General features: G+C 39.2%; 1 protein-coding gene across 1 annotated transcript; it reads right to left on the bottom strand.

Annotated features, from left to right (window-relative positions):
- Positions 1-9,916: 9,916 nt before the first annotated feature.
- LOC139479324 (uncharacterized) lies at positions 9,917-11,128 on the bottom strand. The gene has a single exon (XM_071262184.1). The coding sequence runs from the start codon at positions 11,126-11,128 to the stop codon at positions 9,917-9,919; it is 1,212 nt and encodes a 403-aa protein (XP_071118285.1).
- Between the last annotated feature and the right edge of the window lie 153 nt (positions 11,129-11,281).

Below are 11,281 nucleotides of genomic sequence, written 5' to 3'. Positions count from 1 at the left end.
CGCGATATAACTGGAATATTGTTTAAAGCGGCGTTAAACCTCACTCACTCACTCGAAGATTTCCAAGAGCGTCATATCACCCTTGCTCAAAAGTTGATTGATGAGGGTTAGAATATTCATAAAGTTTTAGTGTAGACAAGTGGTTTTTTCCCTCAGGTGAACCCTTGCCTTGCCTTTGCATGTGTTTGTGATTAATGTCACATGTAGGGCAGGATACACTCACCTTTTCGTGAACACCTGGTATCATCGCTGTATGATAATGATTCATGAACACATGCTTCTTCTTCTACTGATGATTATTATTATTAAGTTTTATATTAGTTTGTCAAATACCTGCAAATATAATATATGTGTTCAGTGATATCCGTTGAGTTTCATGAAATGAGGTAGGCAAGTGAAGATATATACAAATTTATTCATAATAAGTGTTATAATTATGAAAGGATTATTATAGAATTAAATGATTTAATTTTCATTTTTTAATATTGTTGATATTTAAAGGGATAGAACTATACATTTATGCAGTGTCATGATTATAAACTTTATGATTCAACATGCAATTATACCATTTAAGCAGAACTGATCTAATATTGTGCTTAGGCATTGTTCGCAGCAGAAGTTATGACCTTGTTGCGCATTTGTAGTCGTAATTTTAACAAGTAAAGGCAGCTGTTGTTTCGCAGTTTTTCCAATCCTTTCCCGTGTGACCCGGATAACCTTTGCTATAAACAGAGCTCTCAAAAACTGACCACTCTCAAAAACCGAGGTCTCCTGTCATAAGAACTACATCCCATAAGAACTACAGCTTAAAACAGTAAAAGGTATGTGTCAATTGCCTTTATGTTAATTGATTGGGCTGCTTGTTACTGCCATAAGAAGTAAATGGTACTTTATGTCTTATTATGCACTTTATTAACCTTCTTACATATATGTATATAATATTGACAGCAGCGGGTGACCTCGCCTAGGTCAACACTACCAAGCTGACTGCCGTTCATTCCCGATGAACGACAGGATGCTACGTGATTGGGTTGTGAATGGAGCGGAGACATACAGAACTACTTTAGGGGAATTCCTCAATGTCTGAAAATAATATTCAAAATCCGAGAATGCTCGAGAATGCTCCACACTGTCGTGTATTGCTTCGGGAAATCCAACCGCGCCGCCTCAAGAGGTAATCCATGTCATCAGCAGCCGTAGTATGACTCAAACACACACCCAAAGTTAACAGTACGTTAATATCAATCCATTTTCAGCATTAGCCGGGTCTGGATTTCTTTCCAACTCTAACTTTGCTTGGTGCAGCTTTTATTTTAAGCGAATGACATTGCCGTAGCCGCCATTTTCTGCCGTTTGTCAAACCAAGGGATGCCACGACGTCACCACTCTCCGCGTTGATATAGTTCGCTTTAAATAATTAAAGTTTGATGTTTAATGGGTTGTTTTGTAATGATTTATGTTTCTGTCGGGACGGTCGGGTAGCCTAGTGGTTAAAGCATTCGCTCGTCACATGAAGAACCGGGTTCTATTCCCGACATGGGTACAATGCGTGAAGCCCGTTTCTGGTGTCCCCCGCCGTGATATTGCTGGAATATTTCTAAAAGCAGCGTAAAAACACTCACTCACTCACTCACTCACTCACTATGTTTCAGTCAATATAAAGACATCGCGCATCATGGAATTTGCTCACGTAAGGCACTGTCTTCATCAGCTGATGAACGTCAACAAATACAACTTCAATCCTTAAATAACATAACATTCATGGCTCAGTTTGGCACGTTCACACTTCTCAATGGAACTGATGTCAATAAATCCAAGAGATTCGGGTGATGATAAGGCAAGGGTGTGTTGAGTCAGGAATGGGAATCCTTCTTAGTTGTTGTTCTTGGTCCAGTTGTCAGGTAGTAGTTCGATAGGGAGGGACCATAGGCAACTCATGTTGCCACAACATAGTCCTTGAACTCCTCACTGTGTTTCACCTCAGGAGTCGCTTCCATGGCTTCTATCCATGTGTCCTGCACCTGGCTGACAGGGAGGAGAGGAAGTCTAGCTGAACTACTTTGAACTGAAGTCTTTACAGCTTGTAATTGTGATAATCAAAACTGATTAAGTGTTAATAACCCAATTAATAATCTGATGTTAGGAGATTATAATATACTTGCTGCTACATAATCTCATGTAACTGGTTTCTATAATAAGCCACTTAACAATCACATAATATGTAATAACTTCACTAGAAAAATATATAAGTATTAATTTATTTAATGATGATATTTAATTTCTTACATTCATACCAAGTGATTATTGCATATTACTGTAGTTCTAAGGGATTATTCCATTATCAATGATAGTGGTAGGCCAGTTGTGGTTACATAACCCCTGAATCTTTTTTGGACTGTAGTTCTAATGGGCTGTAGTAAACCCACCCCTACACCCTGTCACGCATCACTATGAGGAAAGAGATGTAAAGTGTTTGTTCCAGAATAAAATGATCAGCTCAAACACAGTATAAAATTACACCAATATTTTGTTACTAAATAACTGGTACAATTTACTTAAAATCACACATACATGAATATGTAAATAATAACATTTACCTGTCAAAAATAAATATGAACGTTTGAAACATCAACATAAATATGACTCACACTACTATCACCAATGCATTACATGTACCGCCCCACCCCTGGTTATAATACCACCCTAGTAAAAATGCCATGTTTTTCTCAGTACAAAATTTCCTGGTTATAATACTAATGCCAGCTTGTTTCAGAACACACATTCCAATTCTCAGATGATAATGCCATTTTGCCTTAATTTTGACAAAACATGGTTGTATAGATTCTTTTGGAGATAATTCCCTGTTATAAATCAACAAACTAATTGCATTGATCGCAGATGATTTCATTGCTAATCCACACACGGAAAATCATTCACTTTCTTAAAATAACAAACCAATTAGTTTGATGTTTTGATTATGTGGACCCGTGAGGATCCGGTTAGAATTCAGCAACCCATGCTTAACGTAAGAGGCGACTAACGGGATCGGGTGATCAGCCTCGCTGACTTGGCTGATGCATGTCTTCGTCTCCCAATTGCAGGGATCGATGCTCATGATGACTTGATGTTACTTGATTGTTTCGTCCAGACTCGATTATTTACAAACCACCGTCATATTGCTGGTATATTGCTGGGGTTGTGGTTGACGTCGGCGTAGCCGTCTATCACATTCATCCCACGGGTATTCTGTCTGGTTCAAATCCGGTGATCCATGCTGTATGCGCTCGATCCTGCTCGAATACTCCGTTGCCGTTGGCTGCAATTGGGAGGACGTGTGGTAGGAGAATTTCGTTGATGTACCGTTGAGCCATAAGACTGCCCTGAATATGGACCAAACCTGTCCTGCCATGATGATAGATAGCCTCCCACGTCATAACGCTACCCCCTCAAACCTGTCCACAGTTTCCGGCGTAACGTTCTCCCCGACGTCTGTAGACCCGTGCTCTTCCATCCCCTCGACGGAGGAGAAATCTTGATTCGTCGCTGAACAAGAAACCTTTCCATCGCAGTTGAGGCCATACCCTGTGTTGACGACACCAATGCAGTCGTTGTTGACGATGTTGTCGACTCAATATGACGCTTCGAACAGGACCTGCTGCTCTTAAACGGTTTTGTACGGACTGGTCGGAGATTCTGCGCAGTCCGTGTATTTGGGATGCGGTTGAGGATATCTATATCCTGTCTGGGAAACTTTATAGCTTCCCTTTAACACGAGGGGTTGTCTATGCAAACGTCCCTTTGCAAATAGCTTGAAAACTTAGTGGCACATCTGGGATATTATTATCTCTTTCCTTAACCGTTTATACATGGAATAAAGTAAAAAGGATCGCTCTATATCCTGTCTCGGAAACAATATAGCTTCCCTTTACCACAGACGGAAATAACCTGAAAACTTAGTGGCACATCTGGGAGTCTCGCATTTCTCACATGGAAATAGTTTAAAATACGTGTTTGAAAAAAATATTTTATTTTTCCTTAAACATACATGCATAAACTAACGTAAAAAGAGTCGCTCTATAGCACCTGTTGAAAACCATATAGCTTCCCTCTGGTGGGGGCTAGGGGTGAGGGGTGGGCGTGGGGGGTTTGCAGCGATTCTGCTATATCTTTTACTCGATCTTATCTTCATATCTTCTTATACAATCTCTGCGTTTCACATCTGGAATTGGTTGGTGTCTCGGGGTGTGTTACTGGTATTAAGTTGTTGATCATCACCCTTTCTTGGTGAGTGTGCCTCATAACTAAAACAGCCACAAACCGTAACAATGACGACATGCTATGTCTTAGACGAACGTATTGTCTCTGAAATTAACATATTTTACAGATACAATCAGTTGTTAAATACTAGTTATGAAATATATTAATAATAAATACTCACTTCATTTTCAGAGACTAAACAAATCTGTAGAGCTATAATTGCCTGGAAATTACAACACACGTAAAGATTGCTATCACCCATCACTGACAGGCCACTGAAAGTGTTGTCTGACAGGAATATTTACTGACGCTGCTGCCTCTCCCACAAAACACACCCTCTCACTGTCAGTCGTGGGCAGTTTAGCTAATGTCCAGAAATCTCTCGAAAAATCCGACAACGATTTCAAAGTTATTTAATATTTCTTCAAAATCTAAAGATTCTGTTTGCACTATACTTGTAATGGGATGCTCTCAGTGGTAGCGAGAACTTGTATCCGATTTTATGAGATTGAGGTAATCTAGGCATGTGATTAATCCTGTTTTGTTTATTTAAAGCAGTAATTGTTTATTGTTGAGCAAGTTTATCTCTGCAGCCGTTGAAATTTGCAGCTACTCGCCGATTCGTCTCGCATCAAAACGCGAGGCTGTGTACTCGCGGGCAACACCAACACAACAACAACAATCGTATATTTCGCTTCTTCAAGGTCATGCTATGACATATTGGAGGTACAAATGGAGATTTATTGTGACACGAGGCAGGAGACAGACATGCATCAACTATACGTTTAACTGCAACACACTCATACATTTAATTAAGCATCTTGAGGATTTCTTTTACAAACTGTGCTAGTTTTCTTTGTTCAGGTAAACTTTCCGTATTGAGTAACATATCAAGTAGTATCGAGTATGTCTTGTAAAATACTTCTTTTGAATATATAACTTACGCAAGTTATGCAGAAAAGGACATATTAGTAGATAGTGATATTCGACAGCTAAGTTATGTTTATTACAGTGACTACAAATTCTGTCTTCCGCGGTATATTTTCCCATAGCCCCTTTTCTATTGGGTATTGGCAATCTAACAACTTTTTAAATACTGTGAAAAGCGACGTTTCGGTATGGATCCTTATACCGTTGTCAAGCAAGACTGAATGGGGGACTGACTGACTGATATAGAAGATTTAACGTGCGCTTTCCGACTACAGCGTATTTCGCACACGGGCCTGGCCGGACCATTTAGTGTATTCCGAGAAGGGTGAAAGTGGTGTGTGCAACCCAAGAGGGGGCTTTTAGGGGTTGCTTATATTGATTTTTTGAAATTTTTAAATTTGGAATAAATGCCGAGGTGGGTGGAGGAGGGAACTAAGGGAGCTGGGTGAGGTGGGTGTTTGTATGTTTATTGGATTTTGGTGAGTGAGTGAGTGAGTGAGTGAGTTAATATTTAACGTCACATCGGCAGTATTTCAGCCATATCGTGACGAGAAGTACATTAATAATACACATAATTATACGAAATAAAAACCTGTCGACGAAGGACAGTAAAATTACTAGATTTATCACAGATCATGTCTAAAACTAGTAGTTAGCAATAGAAATATAACAACATACGAAACAATACAAGATAAAAATGAGCTATAGATCGCCAGCCACTGAAGAGAGATCACCATGCTAGGGTCCATGGGGACTTACAGTACTTTTGCTACCTGCATGGACCCTAGCCGGATTTACATCATCCCTTCAGCTGTTGGCGATTATTGACAAATTTAGCAAACATTTAAAATAACACATATGCTACGATTAAAACCGTGGTACAAATAAATATACTTTGAAAGACGTGGTCTTACATACCCTCTTAGGGGGACAATAATTTTACACTACTTCAATCCCCTTCGAGGATATAGCCACTAACAATCTCAGTTATTAATTTTATTCGACCAATTATGAAAAAACTGATTATGTACAGAAAATAACATTCAAAATTTATGCAATAATTCAATTTCCTTTAAAAAACCAATAATTAAATGAGAACTAATAGTATTAAAAAGATCCTTCATAGATGTAACCTTGAAATAGTTATCCCTTGTGATGGAAAAATCAATGCAGTCAAGCAGGACATGCTTGACCGTGATTCTTTCATCACAAGGGACACAGAATGGAGGATCCTCACCTTTTAAAATATATTCATGAGTATAACGTGAATGGCCAATACGACATCGTCTTAAAATGACCTCTTCAAATCTGGACTGACAACCCAAGTAGGTATAACCGATATTCGCTTTTATTGCATGTAATTTATTTATACCCACTTGGGTGTCCCACTTCTTCTGCATTAGATCTCTGATGTAAGATCCAATGACAGGTTTATAATCACTGTATGGTAAAAGAAGTGGTGTCACAGATTTGTTGAGTGCTGCTTTTGCGGCAGCATCAGCCAGTGTGTTACCAACAATCCCAACATGGCTTGGTAACCAACAAAAAACGATGTCATATTGGCCAGTCGCAAGATCATTAAATAACTCAAGAATTTCAATTAAAAATGGATGTTTACATGACATATTTTTAATAGCCTGAAGGCACGAAAGTGAATCTGAAAAAATAATGAAGTCTTTAGATTTTGATTTCTTCTTGATATATTGTAGTGCTGTTAAAATTGCGTGCGCTTCTGCTGTGAATATGGAACTATTATCGGGTAAACGTGAAGATACTGTTCTGGATCCAATGATGGTGGCACTAGCAACTGCGCCACCATCCTTGGATCCATCTGTAAATATAGATTTATATGTGTCATAAGTGTTTCTTAATTGATTGTATTCTTGTTTATAAATAAGTGGATTTGTATCAGATTTCTTAAGTTTAGTTAATGTGAGGTCTACAGTTGGTCTTACCATCTGCCAAGGAGGCGATGAAAATAGTTTTGTGGGAGCTATATCCTGAAAGTTAATGTTCGCAGCAGAAACGACTGATTTAATTCTTATTCCTAGGGGTGGAACAAGAGATGTTTTCTTATTGTAAATATCTTCGTACAGAGGATTAAATACGCAATTAAAGGCTGGATTTGACTGAGTGGAATATAATTTAGTGATGTACTGTAAAGATAGTTTCAGACGGCGTTGTTTAAGAGAAGGCTCATCCGCCTCAACAGACAGACTTGGAATAGGAGAAGTGCGAAAGGCTCCAAGGCAAAGCCTCAGTCCTTGGTGATGGATAGTATCAAGTTTTTTTAAATTACTTTTACAGGCTCCACCATAGACGATGGAGCCATAATCAAGTTTGGAACGGATCAGTGACCTGTATAAGTGTAGGAGGGTAGTCTGATCCCCTCCCCACTTTGAATTAGAAACAACTTTCAACAAATCGAGTGCTTTCTGGCATTTAGCTTTAAGAGATTTAATGTGTGGTAAGAAAGTTAAATGGCTATCAAAGATGAGTCCCAAGAATTTGGCCTCTTTAACAACTTTGATAGGGGTGCCATTCAAAAATAATTCAGGGTCTTTATGCGGCTTATATTTTCTGCAGAAGTGTATGCAGTTAGTTTTAGACATAGAAAAATTGAACCCGTTTTCGAGAGACCATTTATGAATTTTATTGAGACAGATTTGTAACTGCCTCTCTATGGTATGCATATTTTTACCACAACAAGATGCATTAAAATCATCCACGAACAGTGATCCATCCACTGAATCACTTAAAACCTGGGACAAACTATTAATTTTAATGCTAAACAAGGTGACAGACAAAATACTGCCTTGTGGGACACCCTGATCCTGATTATAATGATCAGACAGGGTGGAACCCACTCGGACTTGAAATTGTCTGTCTGTTAAAAATTGTGATATAAAATGAGGCAAACGGCCTCTCGAACCAAAGTCATGTAAATCCTTTAGAATGCCATGCTTCCAAGTAGTATCGTAGGCTTTCTCAAGATCAAAGAAAATTGATACTACGTGTTGTTTGTTTACAATAGCATTTTTCACAAAGGATTCTAATCGTACTAAATGGTCGATAGTACTTCTATTTTTTCGGAAACCACATTGGATATTTGTAATTAGATTATTGGTTTCCAGATACCAAATTAATCTATTATTAACCATTCGTTCCATGGTTTTACATACACAGCTTGTTAAGGATATAGGTCGATAGTTCGAGGGATCTGTATGATCTCGGCCAGGCTTCGGTATTGGGACTACAATGGCGTTATGCCATGAAGTAGGAAAATTCCCTGATGTCCATATTTGGTCAAATATATCTAAAAGTGTCTCCAGACAAGAATCTGGTAAATGTTTTAAAAGCTGGTAATGAATGTTATCAGCTCCCGTTGCTGTGTCATGAGCTTGCCCAAGGGCGGTATGTAGCTCATGTAATGAGAAGACTTCATTATAGTCTTCACCATTATCAGAAGTGAAATTAACTTTGATCTTTTCCTGTTGTTTCTTAAATTTCTGAAACTCCGGGACATAGTTAGAAGTTGAAGAATGTTTCGTTGACGTTTCTCCAAGTTTATTGGCAATATCTGTTTTATCCGTTAATAACGTGGCACCCTCCTTAAGGTGGTGAACAGATGATTTTGAACCTTTTCTTTTTATTTTTTGCACCATATTCCACACCTTGGATATGGGCGTGCGGGAATTTATTTTGGAGACATAGTTTCTCCAAGACATACGCTTATTTTGTTTAAAAGCACGTCGTGCCTTGGCATTTGTAATTTTGACTCGATCTAGATTATGGACTGTAGGATGGCGGCGAAAATACTTTTCCGCTTTCTTCCTATATTTTCGTGCCTGTTTGCATTCGTTGTTAAACCATGGTTTACGAATATGAGGAATTGCAGAGGACTGTGGAATTGCTTCATCAGCAATTTCATTCAACAAGTCCGAAAACAACTGTATCGGATCTTGAACATGTTGAAAAATGTCAGGTGTTAATTTTTCAGTGGATAATAATTCATATAAAGACCAATCAGCCTTTGTAAAAGTCCACCGAGTTGTTGGTGGACGATCAGTAGGGTTAACAGTTTTAAGGATAGTAGGGAAATGGTCACTCCCACAAAGGTCATCATGAACTGACCATTCAAATTCGTTGTAAAGATCTGAATCTGTGATGGAGAGATCCAGTGCTGAATATGTTCCTGTAGCAGGATGTAAATAAGTGTTTGAATCGTCATTAAAAAGGCAGAGATTGTTGTCTGAAATAAAGTCTTCGAGCACTTTTCCCTTTCTGTTTGTATTTGGACTTCCCCATAGAGGGTTATGCCCATTTAGATCGCCCATTATGATACAGGGCTTTGGTAACTGATCATAAAGATTCTGAAGATCAGCCTGCTGAAGAGTAGTCGAAGGAGGAATATATAAGGAGCACAAAGTAAGTGCAATGTGCAAGGTAAGTCGGACAGCTACAGCTTGAAGATTGGTATTTAGGGGAACAGTACTGTGGATGATGCCTTGTCTGATCAATATAGTAGAACCTCCAGTAGCTTTCTCACCTGGAGGTGAAAATGAATGATAGCAATTGTATTTCCGTAAATCAAATACATCGCTGTGCTTAAGATAAGTCTCTTGGAGACACAGTGCTGATGGTGTAAAGTCCTGAATTAGCAATTGTATCTCATTAAAAATTTTCCTGAGTCCTCTGCAATTCCACTGAATCAAATGAGGCGTGTGAGTCATGGCGGCTCAATAGGTAATCTCACACGCGAGCGTGAAGAACTCCTAGCACTGGCCTGAGAAGACGGAGTTACCTCCATATCCAAAGGTCCAAAGGAGTTGTGGACAGGCACCTCTGAAGGAGAGGGTGTCCGAAGATGTTGTCTATTTAGTTTTTTTCTTTCTGTCTTCGACATATGAACATTTCCTGGCTTTTCAATGTCTGGTAAACATTGTGAATCAGTCTGTGATTCTGAGGATGATGTAGTGGGTTGACAATCAGATTTGTTGGGCTGACTGACAGATGTTGTATCAACTGGTTTCACAGAGTGAACCCACGTCAACTCAGTTTGACATTCTATTGATGAAGTAGCAACAGAACGAGACACTGCAGCAGAATAAGATAAAGTTGACGGCACCTGATTTGCTACTTGCTTTTTGGCTTCCAGATATGAAATATTGTTGGTGTGTTTCAGTTTCAATATCTGAGACTCAGTTTTCCATATAGGACAGGCCTTTGACCAGACTTCATGTTGGCCATTGCAGTTGGCACACTTAACATCTGCCCTACAGTCAGTGCTGTCATGCTGACCACCACAACGCTGGCAAACATGAGGTCGACCACATGATTTGGAACCATGGCCAAACTTTTGGCAAGTATAACATCGGAGCGGATTGGGGACATACACCTCCACTCCGATATTAACATAACCAGCTTTAATTGAACGAGGGATACTAGGTCTATCAAATGTGAAGAGATAGGTATTCATGGGAGTGATAACACCATTGACCTTTTTGGTGAAACGTTTAACAGCAGTCACTGCCTGATCCTTTAACTCTGTAACAATTTCTTGTTCAGACATATCCGAAAGGCATCGAGCTCTGTCTCGAACAATTCCTCTACTGGAGTTTAAAGTCTTGTGTGCTGAAACAGCAACCTCAACATTTGCAAACTGACTGATCGACAAGAGATTTAGAGATTGCTGTTTCTTCAGACACTCCACAAGAATAGAACCACTACGGAGACGAGTGACATTTTTCACTTCTCCACAGTGTCCGTTAATAGCTTTTGAAATAGCAAACGGATTCAATTTTAAAGGTAGTTTGTCAGCAGCCTCGATCACCAGGAATCGGGCCCATGAATCGGAGTTGGTGGGAATGTTCCCAGAATCATCATCTTCAAGACGTCTTTTTTTGTCGTTACGAAGTGAAGCAGGTTGTTTGGTAGACATGGCGAAAGAAAAGTGTTTCAGCATACCTCCTCCCCACCCCCCATGGAGTGTCAACAAGGACAGTGTTGTAGCGCATCGGATTTCCAGCATGCAAACACCAGGGATACAGGGATGTTATACTCCAGCAAATATGACTTGAATAGCTATATTTAT

Source organism: Haliotis cracherodii, unplaced genomic scaffold (assembly GCF_022045235.1).
Source record: "Haliotis cracherodii isolate W230 unplaced genomic scaffold, xgHalCrac1.p SCAF_4, whole genome shotgun sequence".
In the NCBI taxonomy this organism is placed as follows: domain Eukaryota; kingdom Metazoa; phylum Mollusca; class Gastropoda; order Lepetellida; family Haliotidae; genus Haliotis; species Haliotis cracherodii.
Note: the sequence above shows the minus strand (reverse complement) of the source record. Positions and strands in the feature narration are given on the sequence as shown.

Coding starts and splice junctions, on each gene's coding strand:
- LOC139479324 (XM_071262184.1), bottom strand. CDS start 11,128: ATGTCTACCAAACAACCTGCTTCACTTCGTAACGACAAAAAAAGACGT.